Source organism: Nothoprocta perdicaria, unplaced genomic scaffold (genome assembly GCF_003342845.1).
Source record: "Nothoprocta perdicaria isolate Ctin4 unplaced genomic scaffold, notPer1 scaffold_26, whole genome shotgun sequence".
Lineage (NCBI taxonomy): Eukaryota > Metazoa > Chordata > Aves > Tinamiformes > Tinamidae > Nothoprocta > Nothoprocta perdicaria.
Genome location: NW_020455488.1, coordinates 5,543,076 through 5,565,549, shown reverse-complemented (window position 1 = coordinate 5,565,549; position 22,474 = coordinate 5,543,076). Strand labels below are relative to the sequence as shown.

At 40.6% G+C, this 22,474-nt stretch overlaps 1 protein-coding gene across 1 annotated transcript; it reads left to right on the top strand.

Moving 5' to 3' along the window:
• The first annotated feature begins 1,166 nt into the window (after positions 1-1,166).
• On the top strand, positions 1,167-21,323 carry CTDSPL2 (CTD small phosphatase like 2). Its single transcript, XM_026040530.1, has 12 exons — positions 1,167-1,372; positions 3,622-3,760; positions 5,190-5,339; positions 5,746-5,961; positions 6,813-6,891; positions 7,161-7,272; positions 8,126-8,212; positions 15,201-15,263; positions 15,359-15,438; positions 17,839-17,965; positions 18,536-18,631; positions 19,089-21,323. The coding sequence occupies exons 1-12, from the start codon at positions 1,187-1,189 to the stop codon at positions 19,152-19,154; spliced, it is 1,401 nt and encodes a 466-aa protein (XP_025896315.1). The 5' UTR covers positions 1,167-1,186; the 3' UTR covers positions 19,155-21,323.
• Positions 21,324-22,474: the final 1,151 nt, after the last annotated feature.

Below are 22,474 nucleotides of genomic sequence, written 5' to 3'. Positions count from 1 at the left end.
TTTTTTCAGGAGTTTAAGATCTGCAGGTAATACAGAACTACGGCTTCAATTTTAAATATTTGGTATACTTGCTGTGAATGTTTTAAAACGATTCCGGACTCGTGAGGCTGCGCAAGGCTTCGGAATGAACTTTGCAAGTGATGCTCGCAGAGGTGCAGCGCTGCGGCCGTCCCGTCGCGCGGGCTGGAACCCAGCGGGGCCAGGCACCCCCTCGGGCTCGGCTATCGTGGCTCCGTTAAGTGTTGGACTTTAATGCTTATTTCAAAGACGGAACGCGTGGGGTTCGAGTAGGAACCGCACGCGGCCAGAAGCACCGAGCAGTAGGAGAGCAAACTTTGTCACCGAGAGGATTGCAGGGGCCTGTTGCTAAGTCCATTAGCGCTATTTATAACTTGAGGCTTGATACCCAGGATGTGCAGGCAGCCAAAGAGCKCTGGCAGGAGCGCTGGGCGAGCCGAGCGGCTCCGTGCTGCACAAATACGGACACGCCGCTGACATGCATTGCGTTGCATCGTGCTTTGTCTCTTTAATTTTTGTTGCTACTCTAGAAAAGATTAGGTAACTTATTTTAAGTAATACTTTCCCTCTCAGATTGGAATTTCACTAGTGTCAGTCTTCTTTCTGTGTTTCACAGTTTATTTTTTCTAGTCCTTTGCACAAATGTTTATTTTTAGCATGATTTTGTTTAATTTGTACTCACTTAGTGGCAGTCTCCTATTTCTCATCAGAATATTTTGCAAGTCACATTGTAGGATGTTTKCCAGTTCTTCAAAATATATAAATAATGTATTGCAATAAATGTGGTTTACAGCTTTGTACAAAGTTCCATTATATTTTTACTGCTCATTTACTTAACTCCTAATTCACTGTGGTAAATAGTAATTCAGCTCAGTGTTAATAACATCGGAATAATTAGCTAAACTTTCATGTGCTTTGTGTTCTTGGGCAGCRTATATTCATTTGCTTTTGCCAGTGATATGCCTTAATTTAAATAGCTCTCCTTCATTTAAATTCGAGCATGTATGTGTGTGTATAGATATATATGTGTGCGTATATAAATGCTCAGTGCATCAGTACCGTGTCAGTATTATATAATTCTTCGATGATGTGAAATGCAGTAGGTTTCTTCATTGACTTAGCGCTCTTGGTTTCTCCCTGTGTAGCTTTACATGTGGTGCACGTGAAAATGAGGCTGAGGACGCGGAAGGCTTCTCAGCAGTCGACCGCGATCCACACGCAGCGGGCGCTGCGCGCCAAGAGGAAACACTCGGAGGTGGAGGAGAGCTTACCTGTCGGCGGGGCAAAACCACAGAAAAATGACGCGGGCTTGTTGTCCTCCATCAAAAAGCTTATCAAAGGAAGCACACCCAAGGTACAGCCTCACCGCCTTCCTTTTGTGTTTTTGCATTGGCTCATACTCAGTTCAATTTATTAAAAATCTTTTTATTGAGAATAAWTAAAAGGATATAGATGATATTCATTTGGAAGCAGAATCTTATTGCAAAGAATTGGAAAGCTAGAAATATCTATAACTTCAAACCTGCAAAACCGACTGGAGCCCATGGTAGATATATTAGATAGATTTAAGACAATCCAATAAATTATAGGATTTATTACTAATGTGATTCTTTGTGAAAATGTGGAATAATGAATTCAGTGCCTTTTCAAATACAGCTCAAATATTCCTTTGAGTTTGGGGATTCCCTGTGCAAGGAGCTCAGTAAAGCGGGTCAGTAAGCGCAGCTTTGCAGTGTAATGTCAGCATCGCTGCCGGAAACCGTGCAGGATGGCGAGGAGGGCAGGCGGGCAGCGGCGCGCCCGCTCGGGCACCCTGCAGCGTGTGCCCCCACCTAGCGGCTCCGCTTTAACCCGTCCGGGCTCAGCCGCGCGCCAGCCCTGCAAAACCTGCTCAGAGGCGCTTTCGAGGGAGAGTTGAACAYGTTACTTCAGCAGGCTGAATGCAGCCTTGCAATTGCTTTAGAAATCTCTAATTTTTATCTATTTTTTATAAATAGTAAAAAAAAAACACCTTTCCTGACTCCCAGCATCCAGATATTGAAATTATGTAGAATGTAAATTGTAAAATGTAAATTTTAAAGAATATAAACTGTGAATTTTAAAGAATATATAAAAGTTATATTAAAACAACTCAGATGAAGTATATGGTAAATAACAATTATGCTTTAAATTCAAAATGATTTTCTGAATTTAAATATTAAGATTTTTAACAAGCTGTAGTTGAAGTAATTTTAATTAAAGTAACAATTTATTCTTAAATTGACAAAAAATATAGTGAAATTTAAACTTTATTAGCATGTGTTCATTCCTGTTATTGGAATATAGAGATATACTGACATGGAAATATTTCAGTAGAAGTAAATGCTTCCAACTGCTTACCTGTCGTGGTTCATTAAACAGGACAATTAATCTCTTTTACATTCTAGCATCTGTATCCCAGCACAGTCGKGCAGCATTTTGGCTGCACAACCGTGGAACAACATGCAGAAATCTAAGCAAAACATTTTACATTGGAATTTTCAGATAAGAGAAATATGTGTCTGGTTTTTGTTTTGTTTTCCTCTTTAAGGCTTAGTTAACTTTCTCCCTTCCTTGTTCTCCTCTTCTCCCACAAACGTGAATTCCTTTTTTTTTTCCCCCTCCATTCTGTCCTGGTTTTTCCTCCCATTCCCCCTTGCTCCCTGTCCGGGTTTGGAGCAGCCGGGAGAGGCTCCGGACCGCAGCCCGCCGTGGTGTTTGTTGATACCCGGGCTGGTATCAGGAGCGCTGGTGACTTAACAAAGTCCCTCGTGGTTGCCATGGGAACGCGGCGCTCCTGGCGRTGGGCTCCGTGGGCTGGAGTCCCTTTGTGGGTATGTTCGCATCCGTGCGAGGACCGCGGGTTTGGCCATTTGGGTCTCGCTGCGAATCCTTCTGGGCCTTGACTTTGAAATGTGCCAATTCTGACAGCAGTCGTAATTCAATTAACAGATATTATGAGGGTGGCTTACTGAGAATGTTCCTTAAACAAATAAAAATTTAAAAAATACATCAGAGCTATTTGGTTATAGAAGAAGCCAACTAAGATGTTCGTAATGAAATGCTGATGGTAACAGGATGATCTCAAGGCTTTTGCTAACTCATGACCTGGAGTGGTACTGTGATAATTCTAAAATTGAAAATTTAATTGACTTAGCTGTGCTCTGTGGCCTTGCTATTATTTATTTCCATTTATTTTGCATTGTCTCACACTTTACATTTCAATGTACTCCAGACATTCATGCTTCAGATTTTAGGTTGCTGTTTTATTAAGATGTAGTGTGTGCTTTGGAGAAAGGGGGAGAGAAATTGGTCTTAAACATGTGTGCCTACACATACACTCATGCACAAAAAAATATGCAAAAATACCCGATTCTGCCAGAGCCAAGTCGTTCATGTAAGTGCCACAGAGAACAGTCATTTACCTGGAGGTAAGGAGAATCACTGGATTATAACCCACGTTTTTAACATTTTTAACTTTCCCTAACAGGAAACCTTTCCTGGTAGCATTCAGTAGAGAAAAGAGGCATTTTCACTAAGCATGTTTCTTCTTCTTTTTTTTTTCTCTCCTTTTTCTGTTTTAAGGAAGAAAGAGAAAATCCTGCAAAAAGAAGTAGAATTGAACGGGATATAGATAACAACTTGATCACATCCACACCTCAAACAGGAGAAAAGCCTAACAAACAGATCTCTCGAGTAAGGCGGAAAAGTCAAGTGAATGGAGGTCTGTAAATATCCTAATCATTTACTTGGATACTTGGATACTTCAAGTATTGGATGAAATATTTGATGCAATTCATAGCGTAAGCAGTGGTTCTAAGCCTAACTCAAAACCCCTTTTATTAGACTTTTTGTCTTACGTGATTATTGTGCTGTCCCTAGCCCTTCATTCTCCRTTTCCTGCTGTCTTGTTTCCACCAAGTTAGTCAGTGAGCTGAGATCTCGGAGATTGTATCTTCCAGCAAGACCTGTAAAACTGTTAAGTAAATAGAGGATGGAGAGATGTCTAAGTAGGTAGATGGAGAGAYGACAGCGTGAGGGAGTGTGGCTGTTGTCAGAGGGTTACACACGTGCTGAGGATGGCCTGTGACTCAGGGGAGGCTTTTCCAGTGCGGGCCTGCTGGAGAGAATGGCTTCACCTGCTTGAGAGGGACGTGCACACACRGTGCTCGACGAAGGCAGCGGCTGTTCGGTTAACCAGAGGCCTGAGCTGTGCGCACAGACCACACTCAAGCCKTTTGCTGCTGCAGTGGTGTGACGTTCATGGTAAGATGCTCGGTGCTGGTGAGGGCTGAGCTGCAGGGGCGCTCCCCACGCCTACCTGACGCKCTGCGAGGAGCGAGGCGCTCGTGCCGCTCCACAGGCTCAGCTCACACAACCGTCCCGAGCTCGGGCTCAACACCCATTCGCTCGCCTCCGTACGGACAGGCATCGCAAAGACTTACTGCTGTGTAGCAAATAGCTTCTCTCTCGTTCCAGCCTCTGAATTATGTCCTGCATTTCACCCATGAGGTAGCAGTTTAGAAGTAGGAGCTACATTTATGTACACAAATGTGCACATTTATAGCAAGCCTTAATTGTTGTCCTTTTAATTGCAATGTGAAGATTTATTTAATTCCATTAGCTGTGATAACTAATTATTTTACTTAAGAGTTATGTGTGTGTCTGTGTGCATATTCACATTTATACATATGTGTGTGTATAATATATGCAGAACAATTCGCTATGTTCTTGCTTGATCTTGCTAGTGTCGAGGTTGAGCCATTGAACCTGCTAACACTTCCCATTTCACTCCACCGCAGCCCCCCAGCACCTGTTAGTGTGAAGGCTGTACTTCATCAAGCCTGTAGAAAGGATTTCACCTTATTCTTAAACTTAGTATTAACTATTATTTGTTAAAATATAGCTTGTTATAAAAACTACTGCTTGTAGAAGTTATCACTTAAGATAGCATTGAAAATCAGCATTTTTGTTTTATATTGATACTGAATTTTTGTTTTTTAAATGAAATACTCAGGTTAATTTATCTACCTATCAAGGGGAATTATGAGCAACAATGATCTTTCCTGTAATGAAAATGATAATAAAAGGAGGGAGATGTAAATCATAAAAAGAGAAACACGCTACTACATTTCATATTTTTTCTTTTACAGAAGCTGCAAGTTATGAAATGACAAACCAACATGTAAAGCAAAATGGGAAATTAGAAGATAATCCTGCTACTGGCAGTCCCCCACGAACTACATTATTGGGCACCATCTTTTCCCCTGTCTTCAATTTTTTCTCACCAGCAAATAAAAATGGTAAATATAACTTATATATTTTTTTTAAGCTGAAAAGCTGTTTTGAGGGGGCAGTACACTTTTTCTTCTAATTTACAGACCAGGAGTTACTGCTGCCCTTTGTAATTCTTCTAAGGGTGGCTCATTAATAAAAGAAGCAATATGTTTATATTCCTTAGGACATTTCTTTCCTATGTATAAGTATACAGCACTGTACCTCTTATTTAGGGAGGGGGGAACGTACAGAATTCTTTTTCCCAAACACATTTATTTTTATTCTGTTTTCTGTTTTGAAGTCCGAGTTAAGGAAGGCTGCCTTCAGTTATTCTGAAACACGTTTTCTTTTTGCTTAATAATGCCTATAGTACTCCAGTACATAACTCATTTTAACGATAACGACCAAGAGTTTACTGAAATCTTCCCTCAGGAACATCAGGATCAGATTCGCCAGGACAGGCTGTTGAGGCTGAAGAGATAGTCAAGCAGCTTGATATGGAACAGGTAGATGAGATTACGACAAGCACTGCTACATCGACCAATGGAGCAGCCTACACGAGCCAAGCGGTGCAGGTCAGATCTGTCGTCAACAATGGTTTGGAAGAAGCGGAGGAGACGAACGATCGTGATCTGCCACCGCTTACAGGTAAGAAATGGTTTGGGCTTGTTTTCCCTTCAGTTCAATTCTTGAAGCTATGTGTAATTTGGATGCTTAAGGAAATGCTACTGCCTGCGTTTTGTATAAATAGGTATTTCATATTTGCCTAGGCATGCCAAAACTGTTAATATCGTTCTTTAGTGATTAATAGACAAAGCCCTTTTCAACGCCAAAACCAGTTTTTGCAGGCAGGTCTCACCCACTTCTGGTATAACTGAGATAATCGCTATTTTTTTTTTTTTTTTCCAAATTAAACCAGTGATTCCAGGAGTCAGGCAGTCTTATTAATATTTAAGCTAGTGCCCTGTGCTTGTATTAGAAGTGCATGCCCTGGATTTGCTCATCACAGAAGAGAAATCTGCAACATATTGGTTTCTTCTAGTAGTACGGTGAGATCAATAAGAAATAGAGATCTTGCATTGCCCCTCCAGCTTTCTGTAGCAGAATCACCACACTTGTTTATGGCCCCAAAACTGTATTCCTGAAACCCAGCCTCACCTCTTTGTGGAAGGTCACCATCCGAGAGTTACGTAGACCCTCCACATTTGGGTATTTAATTATGAGGGCTGCTCTGCAGGCAGTAGGTTGCCCGCCAGTACGGCGGCTGACCCGGCGCATCCCGCTCCGGCGCTCCCGCTCCTCGGCGGGAGGCGAGAGCCGCCGGCTCCGCGAGGGGCACCCTGCACTGCTCTTCCGAGGACTTCTGCATCAAGTGCACATTTTCACGTGTAAAAACTGCACTAATAAGACTAGCTCTTATGTTTGTTGTYGTTGTTTGTTTTTGTTTGTGTGTGTTTGTGGTTTTTTTGTTCGTTTTGGTCATTTTCATTGAATTTCAGCACCAGTATCTCCAGACAGTGGCTACTCATCAGCTCATGCAGAAGCCACCTATGAAGAAGACTGGGAAGTCTTTGATCCGTAAGTGCTAATATTTGAATTGAAAATATTAATTTCATCATTTTGGATAGTGCTTTAAGAAATTTTTTTTAAAGTTGGTACATTTTCTTACATTAYATTAATGAACCCTGAAAACTCCTAAAATACTTTTTTTGTTTGGTTGTTTTTTTGTAGTATTTCTTTTTAAGTTATTTCTTATGCAGCCTTAAATATTTAAAATACTTAGTTGGTTTACAACATCACCAATAAGTGTGCATACGTTTCTACAACTAAATCTGTTCTCTTTTCAGATACTATTTCATCAAGCATGTTCCACCACTAACAGAAGAACAACTTAACAGGAAGCCAGCTCTTCCACTGAAAACGAGAAGCACACCCGAGTTCTCATTAGTTCTAGACTTGGTAAATATGTTCATAAACACATAGCAAAAGTAGGAGGAGAGTTAAGTGGCACTGAATTTATTTTATTTATTGCTGAAATTAGTAATATGGTCTTTAAACTAAAAGACCTGTTGAATGTTACAACTTTCATAATATTTCTTAKTAAAGATACTACGTAAAAAATATATTTGGTAGTAGCGAGAATAGGATGCCTGCTGTATTTGTTAAATATTTCCCATCTTGCTTCAAAAAACAAAATTAAAGTTTTTGTCATCTTGAAAAAAGTTACCTGTCCCCATAAAGCTTTCCTAAAACTATCCTGGGGGAAAAAATATGTAATAAATATGAAAATTCCACTTCACATGGACTTGTATCAAAATTGACAGAGAATGAATCTTATAATCTTAGAACATGGTTATTCTCAGAGGTCACAAATAAATCCACTTTCTTAAATGTTCTTAGAAAATGCATTTGCCCTTAGAATCCTTTATCCGTGTGTTTTGGAAGCTGCTTCAGACATTGTTAATGATGTCAGAAGCATTGCTTTATCCTGAGCTGTATAAATTGGCATGTCCTCTTGTGATCGTATGAGTTGATATAGGATGTAGACTTGAACAGGATGGCAGGATGGCCTGCAGTATTAAAACATCTTTTTGTAGTTTGCCACTGGCACACAATCCTTAGCGAATTTTTTCAAAAACTGCTAAAATAATTAAATGTATAATTCTTTCTTAGAATTCTTTTGCAAAWCTTAACAGTGATTGCACAAAACAAAATTTTACAGACTAAATAAACTTACCTTAAAAAGWGCATAAAAATGCAAATTCCGTTTTCAGTATTTTTTCTTAATTTAATCTTTTAAATTTTTTAATAGGATGAAACGTTAGTGCACTGTAGTCTAAATGAATTAGAAGATGCTGCACTCACTTTTCCAGTCCTTTTTCAAGATGTAATTTACCAGGTAATTGGCATGCGTAGAAAAATACCTACCTTTTGTTCTGTTTGACGTATGAAGTCTTGCTGTGTATCCGTGTTGCCTTGTCTAAAGAAAGATGAATCCGTGTGGCGTTTCAAGGGCCGTGTGCATTGGGAAGTGCAGGCAGGGAGCTGTGCGTTCTGCGGTGCTGCAGCTAGTGGCGCGTGCCCATGGCCTCGCTGTGGCACTGCGGGGCGCTGGCGCGGTGGAGAGCTGCCCGTGGGCTGTGCAGAGCCRTCCTCACCGCAGGCACGGGCAGGAGCGCTGCGGGATCTCCTGCCCTTGTCCGGCAGCCCTCGGGACTCGTGGCTTCATCGCCGGCACGGGGAGCACCGGGCCAGCCTGGTCAGTCGGTCCTTACCTCTTCGGAGCCTGCCGTTACGTAGCTTCTGTCCGAGTGCTTAGCCCTGCTGTACCCGCTGCCAGCGACAGGTCTTCCTCCTGCTCCCAGAGGCCGCTTGGTGACTGGAGCGGATCCTGATTGTCTTGTGGACTGCTAGATGGTTAGCTTTTTGCCCTGCAGCAGGAGGTTTTCTTAGTTTTGCGTGTTTTAAATTGACATACCCGAGAGGAACAAGCATGGGAAGGAGGAGCTCTCTTCCAGCAACTGCCAGAGATGCTGCACTGACCCRGGCTGTTGTTCTCAGGTCCTTTTGGGTGATGTACCTGGGAGTAGCAACAGCTTCCCCACCATGTAGTTCGCACCATATTGGACCCCACTGTAGTATCTTTGGAGAATGAGCCAGTCATCAGGCACCTTAGAAGGACACTTGTCCAGGTATTTTTCRTGATTTTAAAAATGTTCTTCTTCACTGTTGCATATAAAAACCCTTGAGATTTGAAAAGCTGATTTTTTTWAAATATAGGTTTCTTATCTCTGATTTGGTGATGGTCACGCTCAGTTTTCTCCAGGCTGAAATTAGAAAGTCTTAGAATTAATTCTTCGGAGGGTCTTTCCTATGCTAGCAGAATCAGAAAGATAAAGCTTCCTTTTTTCCCTTCCTTCTCTTATGAGATGTCAGTGTGATTTTAGCATTTTCTCTATAACTGTGGTCCTTTTAGTGATGTCTGCTTTTCAAATGAGAGTAGCTAAGATCTAACCAGGATTTTGCCTTCATGAAGTTGAAATCAATGGAAAGAGTGACTTACAAGACATGGAAGTCTCTATTGACCAGCAATGCACAGAAGCCCTAATAGCCTTTATACAGTAAAGTGATTAATCAAGTCCAAGTTTTGTCTTAGCTSTCTAGGCTAGGATTGCCAACGAACAGTAACTTCAGTGAGCGCGCTGCCCTCGTCACTGTGCTGCTTGGACCTCACAGCATTGAGAACTTCCAGCTCTTATTATGCCCCGGACAATAAGCAAGACTCTGAAGTGTTTTAATGACACAATTAAATTCATGTTCTGCTAGGAGCAGAAATTAGTTGACATTACTTACTCTTTAGTGTTCTTAATCAATGATTAGCTCTTTTTTCACATTTGAAATGTGATTGTTTGTTTATTTTGCTTATCAATTTGACCTTTGTATAGTCCTGTATTAATGTCACATCTCCAAATTTCGTTCTGCAAGTCGTTTCAGTTGGCCACGGGAAGCAGACACGGGGCTGTCTGAGCAAAGTAGAAGCCAGCAAGTTACTATATATAAGCTATTGCATAATGCAACCCACTGAAAACAATACCTGCTGTGAAAGATGCGTTTCTGAAGGTGCTTTCCATTAGTATGAAAATATCTAACGCTTTCATGTAGGTTTTCCAGAAATAGTAGAAAAAGAATTATATATTTGTTAAGAAAAAGTAAGAAACTACTCCAGTATTCATTTTCCTACTGAATGCCTTATTTTTGTGACATTAAATCTGACTAATAATGCAATTGCAAACCTGAGTTCATATTTAAATTTCCCTACCCGTTTGAAGGTATCAAACCAGTAGAAGGTACTGAACCCATGCTCTTGCTGTTAACAGTGTAATGATGAAGTTGGCACTTACTCAAAAAGATGCTCCAGAATTGGCCATAAAAGGATACAGCAAGAGTAGGAATCAGATTGACCTGGGTACTGAAATATCTAATATAAAATACACCTAAACTTCATTGCCCTATGAGTCAAGCAACAAGTTTCCAAGTCCCGAAACTCAGCTGTGTTGCTCTTTATTTCAGTGAGTGTAAGTGAAGATCTGCTCTTAAGAGAGGTTCCTAAAAATAGCGTTTGTTTTTAAGTTGATTCACAGAACTTATCATGAGTTGTGCAGAAGAGGAAAAGCTATTCAGTGTATGAGCTCAGAGCAGTGTTCTGGAAGCGCCAAAGTTACAGGGCAATTCCAACGCTTCCAGAGGGTTTTTAACCTTTGCATAAGTCKCTTGGAATGTGGTCCTGAGTCCTGTAAAATGGATGCAGTTGTGCCGACCTCCCTCGGAATTTTGCAAAGATAAATTGGTTCATTTGTGTGTGTTTTTTCTCCTTTGAGAACTTTCTGAACTGTGCCAGTGGTTAAGTTTTGTGTGTAGTAAAAACGCAGCCTTTTCAAAGTTCAAATATTATTAGATAGTATCTGTTGAGTGCTATCTTGCTCCTGCCTGGAAAGCAGGAATAAATGTTCAGCTCTTCGGCTGCAGACGTTAGATTTTATTTCAATGTTTTTATGTTGAGATCTTTATCTTGTTACAAACCGGATCTTTTTACTCAATTAAGAGGTTTTCATCATGATTTGTTTGGGTTGCAATGGCTTGGAAATGTGGCTGTTCCTTTGCTTAGGCTGGTGGCCTTACTCTGGAGGGCTGCAGAGATGCAGCCCAAGCTCAGTTTTGCTGAAGGGACAGAAAGCCTGAGTATTAATGTGTACAAGTACCCAGGGGGAGGATGGAGGGAGGAAGGGACCAAGCTCTTGTGGGTGGTGGCCAGGGACAGGACAAGGGGCCGTGGGTGCCAGTTGCAGCGCAGGCAGCTCCACGTGCCCGTGAGGAAGAGCTTGTTTGGTGGGAGGGTGCCCAGCCCCGGCCCAGGCTGCCCAGGGAGGCTGCGGAGGCTCCTGCTCTGCAGATCTGCCAGCGCGCCGGGATGGACCGGCTGCCCCGTGCTCCGGGTGTCCCTGTGGAGCAGGGGCCTGGACTCTAKGGGTCCCTTCCCGCTCCAACCCCCCCTTAGTCAAAATGCAGATGTTTTAACCAAGGTCTTGAGTTCAAACACGTCCTCACCGACCTGTCACACAATAGCTCACTTGGGCCGTGGTGGCCCCTGGAAGGTGCTGCAGACCTGTCTGGGTCTGCTCTGGGTTACCCAATGCAGCAYTGCGTATATCCCATCCCCACGGCAGCCAAAGACTGCGCCCACCTTTATTTTGGGTACCACAGTGGCTGTATTTCACTAGAGCTATATTTCACTATTGTAATTTCACAGGTTTTTACACTAAGTGGAATACATGCCTCTTAATGCATGAAAATAATTATTCCTTCCAGTATTTATTTATTTATTTATTGAAATGGAACACATTTGGGGAACTTGCATGTAAATATCAGGACATTAATTGAAAAATGTTTCTTCTAAAAATTTTCTTTTGGTCCATGAGAGGTTTTTTCCCCCCAATACAGACCCCAAACTCCGTGTATAGTAAGAAATCATTGTAAACTTGTGGCTGCTGTATCTTGAAGTGTAGGTTTTGTTGGGATGAAATGTTTATTGATTTGTAGTAAGCCAGAAGCTCCTTGWTTAGCAGATCCTGAAAGATGATATGATGAGTGCTCCCTCTCACACACACTGCTCGAGGCCGGAGCTGCTGCCTGCCGCGGGCCGGGGAAGAGCCCCAGCTGCCCCCGGAGCCTCTTGGGGGCAACTGTTGGGCATTGCTTGAAAGACAGTATGGATTTGGAACATTGACTGTTTGATGCCTTGGAAATAATGAGGCAAAAATTTGAAAAGATTTTTCTATGTATTTGTGGCAGCTGGAATGAGTCACTTGGAAGTTAGTGATGTCCTATCTCTGTGACCGAATAAACTTTGTTATTAAAATGGTGGAAATTATTATTAGACTTCCCTATATATTTTTACAAAGCTTTTTCACGTTAGATCTACTCAACAGAGAGCAGGAGTGGGAAGTGATGGAGAGTTAGAATTTGTTGGCAGTAGAGTCAGGCGGGCAGGAGAACAGGGGAGGAGGGAATTGCGGCTGCAGGCTGAAAGGGACCCTGTATTTGCGGGGTTACACTGAGTCTTGCACTTGAGAAGGAAAGGGAGAAACTTGGAACGTTGGCACCAACAACTAGGAAAAAGGCAAAGTATGGGGAGGATGTGGAAGGSAGAGGAAGATGAGGCAGAGAGGAAGAGCGGGTGTCCTTTGCTCTGATTTGCGCTGCTTTGGCTCACCACAGCGCCGTGTCTGCGCGTCGCAGCTGGCTCCACTATTCGGGTTGCCTTGTGTTGTGCCACTGTGTCAGAAAGCACTATGAACAGAGCAGTGAATCTGCCATTGAGGATGTTACTTAAATTATATTTGTGGGTGTGTGTAGAAATACATACTTAAGACATAATTAGAAATACGTATTCCAAAAAGAAATCACTTTTCCTGAATCTCCTGCTTGCTTTCTTTGCTTTCTTATACAAAATTCTCAGGGAAACAAAATAATTTGGCAACTTAAGATTCATAGATAATCACTTATAAGTCTGTCAGTGATCTAAAATAGATACTAAACAAGATAATGTATTATCTTGTAATGCATTTACTGCATTTACCTACRAACTAAACAGATCCAGAGAAACAAACTGGAAAAGGCAGGTACGCTTGAGGAACCCAAACTTCTTCCTGCTGAGGAAACCATTACTATTCTCTCATTTATTCAGATGGGGTTTAAACTGGCTGTTGTGATGAATATCGTTCAAATTAGATGGAAAAAGAACAGTAAATCATATAGAAAATATTGTTCTTCGTTAGTGACACTTGAAGCATTGGCAGATACCTTAGCTTTTYGCTCTGGGTGCAGGGAGCATTTGTAGGAGAGGTGTCAAGGAGAGTGTTTCTGAACTGACATCTGTTTCTTCCATAGCAGAACAGGCCTGTTGAGCTGAAACCAAGCTCTTGAAGAAGCCTTTGACCCAAACATCTTCCTCCTCTGCCACTTTTATTTCCAGTTATTACCTCGCATGCAGTGAAAATGTTGATATCCGCTATGTGACTGTCTTATTTTTGAAGAGTAAGATTTAGGTCCCGATAAAGTAAATATTTACTCTGGAAAGTCACATGAACAGAATAATCCTTTTGGCATCTGCAAAAAAAAAAAAAAAAAAATCATTACTCATACTGCCAAGTTTCTGGCACTTGCTTTCTGCAGTAAAATCCCATTTGAACTCTGGGAGGAATGAGCAAAAACAATATGGATTGCAAAGATCATTGATATCTGCTCTTTGGAAGAATTTGGGTTGATATCCTCCTTTGGGGATTTTTTTTCTTCAAAAGGAAAGCTACGAAAATATGTAAAAGTTGCTACCTTCCCTTAAAGCTGCAGGTTTGAACTAATGAGGATGTTGGCTTTATTGTCTGTCTACYACATACAGAAAAGACATTCAAAACGAGCAGTTTGCACTGAATTTACCACCACGTACAAGCCCAGTGTTACATAGCATCTCATCACTTGCATGCTCGGAGTTGGTTCGTTACGTTTATTATTGCAGTAGGACAAATACCTCCGCTTTTGAAAAAAACGTCATTCCTTTATCTCAAAAAGCTTTGCCGTCTTCACGAAGATCTTGTGGCCGTCGGGAGAGGTGGTGCCTCGGGTCGGGTCTCTGCTCTGCGGCGTTTCGGTAGCGGTGGTGGCCCTGGCTGCCTCGCGGCAGAAGGGAAGCGGAGCTGGTTGGTGTGGCCACGGAGCTGGTCTTAGGCGTGAAATAACGGCGCCGTTAGCAGATGTGCTGACATTGCATGCTCGGGATTGCTGCTCTTAGAGGAGGAACGCTGCAGATGWTGCTGCGGTTACTGGTCGCTCTGTAAACTTAGGTGAGAACTTCAGGTGCTCGGAACAAACAGAATTGACTAAACTAAATTTAAGGCTAAATAGTGAGCTACTCACTGTGCGCTTCCGTTAAGGTACTAAGGYCTAATGCAGCATGTACTGACAGTGTGAAACTCGGTATTCACTGCAACTGTTCCCCTTTTCTTTCCCTCTGGTCCTTTTGGTTGTGTTCATGTATACATTTTATATAACGCAACTGTAGTTAAAATACAGATTCTTTGTGGAGATTTACTTGGAGTTAAAGATAAATCTGAAATCAGCTTGGTTTCAGTTAAAGTAAGGTCCGTATCCTCCTCCTGTCTGGATACTTAAATGCCACTTTTGTCAAAAGCATTTAATTCTATATGTGGTCCAGCCCTGAAACAGAAGACAGGTAAGCACAGAACAAGGCTGTCACTGTCACCCACAGCCCGTAATCACTGTCACCCATAGCACACGGCATCACTGCTGCTCAGGTCAAGCCCAGCTCTGGGCCTGGGACCGCAGAGGCCCGTCCTTGCAGTCAGTGTCCCCTCCAGACCGTGTCCGTAGCTGCCCAGGCCCCGGAGGGGACAGATGGGCACGTGCCGCTCCGCGCCTGTTTCCTTTGTGCCCTGGACACGTYATCCGGGAGCCGAACCTTGCTGCCCGGCTGGCAAAAGCAGAGTCAGCTTGTTTAGACAGAGCAGCCCCTTTCAGCTTTTTGGTTAGAAATGGTCCAACTTCTCATTTAAATAATTTCTAATTGCATACGCTTTCCCAGGAAAATTGTTGAGCCAGTTTTTATCATCTTACTCTCTCATTTATAGGTGCTTTGTCAGAGGCGGCCAGCTAATTTAATTTTTTGTTAAGCTGTTTTTGTGGGGRTAGTTCCTGTTTGCTGCCAACTTCATTCAGAATGTTGATTTTAACTAACTCTTTACAAGCTGGTAATTAGTAGCAGAAGTGATAGCAGAAGTAATTTGAATCTTTATTAAAGTCCATCTCTGCTTCAGGTTTATGTCCGGTTACGGCCGTTCTTCAGAGAATTCCTGGAACGTATGTCTCAGATTTATGAGGTAAGAATGCTACCTTTGAATTATTTTTCACATYAGATTCACATTCATATATTTATATCTAAAATATTTTTTGTTTGTTTTTCTTTATCCTCTAGATCATTCTTTTTACTGCTTCTAAGAAGGTGTATGCTGACAAGTTACTGAACATATTAGACCCAAAAAAGCAGCTGGTCAGGTAAAAATAGAAAATTGTGACCGTGCCTGTTGTAAGCAGGCAAATTAGTTTTCCTAACAAATATAATGGAAAAATGCATTATGAATGTTCCTCATTGTAGTGTGTCTCGCTAAACTGATTCCTTGGGTTTATGTCTAGTCTAAGAGAGAGAGAAAAATGAAGCAATTAAACTGTTGTCTTGGTGATAAGATAAATAGCTTCCCATGGCATTCCGGGGCCTAAAAGCTTTCCCCATTCATTTTTGTACCACATTAGAATTTCACTGAAATTTGCTCAAAATAACCTCTTGGGTATCAAATGTATGTTTCAGCTGCCTTTGATTGCATGCATTGAATAAAGAAAATGAACTTTTTTGATTATATTACCCTTAAAATATTGAAATCTGATTTATTTATAGATTATGAATGATAYAGTTATCTTCATGGTCAACACTTTTATTTCTTATTCAATCACATTTTTTCTGATTTTTAAAGCAAAATTGTTTTGATTTTTTTTTTCCTTTTTGTTTTCTTTAATGCTGAGGTTTCTTTCTAAGAGATTGGCATGTCTCAAAAAAACTTTTTAGCTGTTCCTTAAGACATAAGAAAATATTATAGGATGGGATTTTTTTTTGCTCTTCTCATGTAGAAGGGGGACAGTTAGGTGAGAAAAAGGAAAGCAAAGAGGGAATTTCTCAGAGTCGTCCTAAATGGGATGCAAGGGAAGTAAGCAATGGTACCTAGTTGTGGTCAGCACTGTGTAGGTTCTGTATTTGAGAGGTCTTTGGTAAAGTGCTTCTCTTCATCACTTTATTTTAATGTTATTGAGTGGAAAAAAATGCTTTATTTAAATGTTTAATAAAATTACCATTTTGACTGAGAACTCATCTATTGTTTTCGCTCAGCATTTTATGGACATCATAACTCATTAAGAGTGTAAACTGCCACTATTTTTAATCTACATGATTGCTGTGCTTAAAACATATTATTACAAGACCAAATGCTTGTAATTTATCTAATTGGTGTTTGTGCTGAAGTCAGTATAGCAGTAAGCACTAATGTAATTTATCGGAGGCACTATAGGGCAGGAACAATAGTATTGTTTGCTTTTATGTGGCACAGCAGAACCTTGATAAACTGATTTGCTACCGTGTTTTGAACGGGCAAACAAAAGTTTGAAAAAATCCAAAGTTAGAACTGCACAATCGTGTGGATACCTGAGCCCGCCTGAATCACAAAGCCCAGCAGAGCGAGGACGATATTGGCACTTACAGGAGCGAGTGTGTGCGTCTGTAGCACTGAAAATCTTACTGCAAGAATCTAATTTGTATGATTCAAGGCAGCAATTTTAAATGTGTTGGGAACAGGAAAAAATATAATAAAATGTACGGCCAAACCGTATTCTAAGAATTTTCAAATGAATTCATGTGATTCATGAATTTACTTGTGATTCATGTGCCACTGAAAGCTGACATCAAGGCATGATTAGTTGTGACATTAGCCTAAAGGTAGGCTTGTCAGGCACTCCGCACATATGACTCACGAGCTATATATAAATTCATTCGCTGCTGAGGCATCGGCTTATTTTCCTCCATGGCAACATTAGGAGCTCRGCCCCTTTGTGAAATTAGGCACACTATGTACAGCTCCTAAAAACTTTGCTTAAAAATACGAGCAGCCTTAAAGAGACTGCGTTGTAACATGAAAATGTAAAACTCTGTCTCCCTAGTTCAGTTTTATTTTTAAAATGTATTTACAGTTGATAACCATCAAAATTTCTGTTTTATTTACAACATTTTTCTGGGTTTTTCTATTCTCTCCAAGCATTTACCATGCGTTTCTCCTGTAATAAATTAGAAGTGGGCAGACTAATTGGAAAGGCAGAAGTTGATGGAATGTTTTGGCCKCCAGGCGTTTTTCAAGCTCTGACCACTGCGATAGGTGACAAAAGGGAACGCGTTTTCGCTGCTCCGGCCTCCTGCGGCAAGCCGAGGGCTGGGGAGGCCGCGGGCCCCGTGGCGGGAGCAGCGGCAGGCAGCCAGCTCAGGGAATGGGTTTCTCTTCAGACACCGTCTGTAAGTCTGGGCTCTCCTTGCAGCATTTGGGTCTCTGTCAGCCCTTCTGGAGAAATCTTGAGAAAGCAAGATCCTGTTGGCAGGTAGCTTTTAAATGCGAGTTGAGCTTTCCTGGTTAAATACAGTATGCAAACAATGCAAAACAAACAATTATTCGCACATGTAGATAACTATAAAATCTCCTTAACTAGTAACTGTAACAGTAAAAACCTCAAAAGTGGTGGAACTTGTAAATGAAGCAGTTTGTGAAGAGTGAAACAGAAGAAAAAACTTTTTTCTAATCCTGTCCCTGTGCAATGTAGACTTTCTAATTTATGTCATTAATTAGTATTTTAATTTAATCACAGGCATCGACTATTCCGTGAGCATTGTGTTTGTGTACAAGGAAACTACATAAAGGATTTAAACATTCTTGGTAGAGATCTTTCAAAAACGATCATAATTGACAATTCACCACAAGCCTTTGCCTATCAGGTATGTAAGTTGCTATTGGCAAACGTCAGATATGGCAAAAAACTTTCGGGTGGAACACAAAGGAAGCTTGTATTTTGATGTAACCTTTTCCTAAGTTTTGCGGTCAGCCTGGTTTAATTTTACAAAGAAATCCTTAATGAATTTCTCTGGTTTGCTTGCTTTTGTTATTTTTGTGAAGAGCTGATCAAGAGCATAAGAAGTGACTTGCTGTATGAACAGGCTGATATCGGTTTTATGTCCCAGTCATCATTTCTAAACAAAGTGCCAGGCTGCCAAGACAGTTGCTTGGACTCGCGTTGTGTCTGCTTCAGTGTTCAGGTTATACCCCGTGTTTTAGCTTTATTGCAGTGGGTGCTATGTAAGTATTTCAGCTTTGATATGGGTTTTTTTTTGGCAATGATTTATGCAAACTAATGAGACATTTTATAAGTTAATTTTCATAAAAACTTTAGCACAAAAATGCATATTAATAAATGCTAGTTTGGATTTTTTTCTCCAAAATGCTATTTCACAAGTCATGTTTTCAGAAAAAATCAGGATAAAAATTAACAACACATGATTTTACTTTAGCTTTCAAATGGAATTCCTATTGAAAGCTGGTTCATGGACAAAAATGACAATGAACTCCTAAAATTGATTCCGTTTCTGGAGAAACTTGTAGAGCTGGTGAGTATTTCCTTTACTTGGCCTCTCCTTTTCCTAATTAGCTCTTTTAAGTGTTTTCATGTATTTTAAGATTCTGATTCGCTGAGATTTCAAGTGCTGTAAGTCATGTCCGTTTTCTTTTTATTATCTAAAATCTTCCTGTGAGCAGGAACACACGGTAGGTGCCAGCACTGCCCGGCCTTTAATAAGAACGGGARCATTCTGACATTGGTGATGAAGCTGAATGTCTGTAAGAACTCGGGTTAAATAATGCCTGTAGCTGGCCGTGTTGTACACATCTTCTGCATGGAAATAGCCATACTCCAAAATTGTGAAAGTTGGTTATTTTTTAAGCCTCTTTAACGATAAATATACGTGGATTTTGATATATAAAAATACCGATGTTAGAGTCTTGTTGAATACTGAGTTTTCRCGATATTTATCCTTTTAAAACCTGTCATTTTCTTTTTTCCCACAGAATGAAGATGTCCGACCTCACATCAGAGACAGATTTCGCTTGCATGACTTGCTACCCCCAGATTAAAGCCTTTTGTCTAATTACTGAAGGGGGAGAAAATGCAGGACCCTTTTGGACTAAGACAAAAACATTGCCATTACTGTTGAAATTTTGCATTTTTGTACCCCGTCTTGCTTTTCTTATCTTTGGTGCCCAACAATAATCAAGGGTTACAGAAAGAGACTTTGTACATCTGAGATGGAATACACACAGTACAATACAGTACCGCGCGGTAGGTAGGCTAGAACAGAAAAGTCTTTAGAACTAGTGCAACTCCAACGGAATTTTTTTTATGTACAGGACATCTGCAGTTTATAAAGAATTCTGTTTCTGCCACCAGCAGTCTGACCTGTAGAAACACAGGATTTTATGATATAACAGAGATTGAAAATGGACTCTTATTTTCTCTCTGTTCGGTGCTCTAAGTGGGTTTGTAGCCACTTTTCTGTTACTTTTAAGATTCTCATTTCAACAGGAATGGCCAGTAAAAGTTGTTTTATTTTTTCCTGTTAAGGTTTATAACCTTTTTACATTTTTGACCTGTATTAGATTAGAATTTCATTATGCATTCCTTTTAGTTGAGGCGCTTCATAGTTTTTTCTGGAAATAGCCAAATTTTATTAGTTTTTTATTATACAGTTGAATGGCCGTTTTCCTGCTTTGTCTGCCTGCATACTGTATATTTGTTTAAAAATATTCTCTAGTTTTAGTCCATGTAAGTTTCATTTAGAGAAAAAAAAAAAAAAAGAAAAACCGCATTTATATTTTGTTTCTGTAATATTCTACTGTAGTTGAAATCTTTTCAAAAATCAAGAGACTGGCTAGATAAGAGTATAAGACTTGCGAATATTCAGCCTATTTAAACCATTGTGATGGCACGTGCTCTGGACGGCAGGACGTTGCAGTGGCGCAAGGAGCTGACGGACGRGGGCCGCCTGCGAGCCCGGCGCGCCCTGCCGAGGAGACGTGGCGTGGGGCGCTCTGGGTCCGGTGCCGTTCAGCTCGCGCTGCCCTCCGCCTCCTCCGCGAGTGCCGGGCTGTGCACGCTGCCAGTATTCCCGGGCCCGGCCCGTGCTCCCGCTGTTCCGCTCCTGCTCACAATCAGTGCTAGGGCCGGCGTAGCAGCCGGGGCGCCGAGCCGGGGCGCCAACACTCCCGCTATCATAGTGGTTTCCTATGCTCCATGGAAATAGTCTCCAAGCCGTGCGCCTCTAATGCAGCTCCTCCCAGAGGTTGATATTTTTATAATGGTGCGTAATCTCCTTTTCCGGAGGCTTTTTATGGAAGGTATAATTTGTAAAAGTTAGGATGCGTTGCCTCTCGACTGCATTAACACGCCACAGGCTCGGACTGTTTTTGTGTAAAAGATGTCACAGAACGGCACTTTTTCTAAAGAGAAGTTTGATATTTTGTATGCTTGTTAAGAAAGTACAGTATTGGAAATTAAAGGTGGACAACTGATAATTGAGAAGTATGTCAATTAATTTTTTATGTATATTACCTGTTTACTTGTACAATTTTATTGTACAAATTACATGCAGCTTCATTTTCAAATGAGTCCTTAAAATAAGGAAAATCTTTTTAGGAAAACATTTAATTTTTGTATTTTTGATTTTAAAAGGCATGAGTTATGTCAACTTTTTCCAGTGTATTAATGAAGATTTTAACTTTTCATCAGGTTGAGTGTTTTCTTACTATATTATCTGTTGTGTATGTAGCTAGCACATTGTGTCACTGAACTGTTTAAAGAAAATAGCATGTAGAGCAAGCCTGTTTTGTGGAAAATCTTTATTCATTAAAAAAAAAAAAAATCATCATGGCAGATTTTCTGCAAAAAAAGTGAAAACATTTGCAATTCAGAATACTGATTTTTTTTGTATTTAAAGAAAGGTATTTTGCTTGCAGGAAAGAAATACTACAGATTCATTTTAATGAGAATCTTTTAAATGTATTTATCTTTAGGGCATCTGGGCATCTTTACGCTGTTTGTCTTATGTCTTTATTGAAATAAAATGTACATAACATTACCTTTATATATGCTTTTGCGCAGACGTGTGAACCCTGTAACCATCCCCTTTTCTTCCTGTTTTTATGTTGATAAGATGGTTCTGGAAATATTTATAGATTTTGAAAATGGCCAGCTTGTATTTGAATTGCTACCTGGTTTGCCAACTATTTTTTAGTTGTTTTTTTAATTGTAAACTTGATCTGAGKTTTTTTTTAATTAGTTTAATAGTGAATCCTTGTTCAGTGTGGAATTCTTCCAAATTTCTCCGCGTAATTTACATAATAGGACTGCTTTAAAATTCACTACGCTACCAGAGTGAAACCATTTTYGTTCAGTAGCTCATGGCTTTTCTCCGGCTGTAAAAAGAGATGGTCATCTGTTCGAATAACGTCCTTAAACACGTGCGTCCTATCTTTGGCTAAACCCATTATCAAAGTGCTTTCTTTAGTTAAGGAAACCAAAGCATACATTGCACTTTACAGCTGTATCTGTGTTGTGATTATCAGATCAGTGAGGGAAAGCAAAATGTAAATTGGGGGGGGGGTTGATTTTACATAGATGCACAACAAAACTAACAGAGACTGCTTAGTAAACGTATTAAATATTAATATTTTAATGTGCTGCAAGTCTGGTATTTATCATTCTGAACTTCCTTTGCAGAATGAGTCTACCTTCTTCAAAATGTAAGTCCCGAAAAATATCAAATGCTCCTGACACAAATAGTCTTTGCATGAAACAAAGTTCTATCTGTCGGGATTTGTGTCCAGCTGCATAGCCRCAAGGGTGAGACCTGGCTGCTTCCCTGGCATTGCTTTGGATCAAACTGGCCGCTGCGTCTCCGCCAAGCTGCCCTGGTAACCACGGGAGTCTCCGCTATACATACTGCTCGAGTCTCGAATGTAGAGTTGTTACTCACACAGATAATCTTGTAGCTGTATCATTTATTCTAATTTTATGTATTTTTAGAAAATACTCACAACATTCTGTTTCCAAAGATCCTCATGACTTCGTTTGTGGTCTTTTCTTTGATTGTGTTTATCCGTGTGTTAATTTTACGTGTCCATAAATATGCTCTAAGTTTGAACATTTTTGGTTCTGACAGCAAAATAACTATATTTCATACTTACATTGGCAAAATACGCGGTGAATATTTTTTTTCTTTAAATTACTACTTAGAATAGTGTTCGCCTTGGTTTTATAGGGGTTTTATGCTCTTTTTTTTTTCCCCTTTTCCTCCACTTTTGATTCATTTCACCCTCAACCTCTCCGGTAAAGTATTGTTTTCATTATTACTCAAGGTACCCCAAAGTGTGAACGCTAGAAGAGCTGGTCAGGGCTC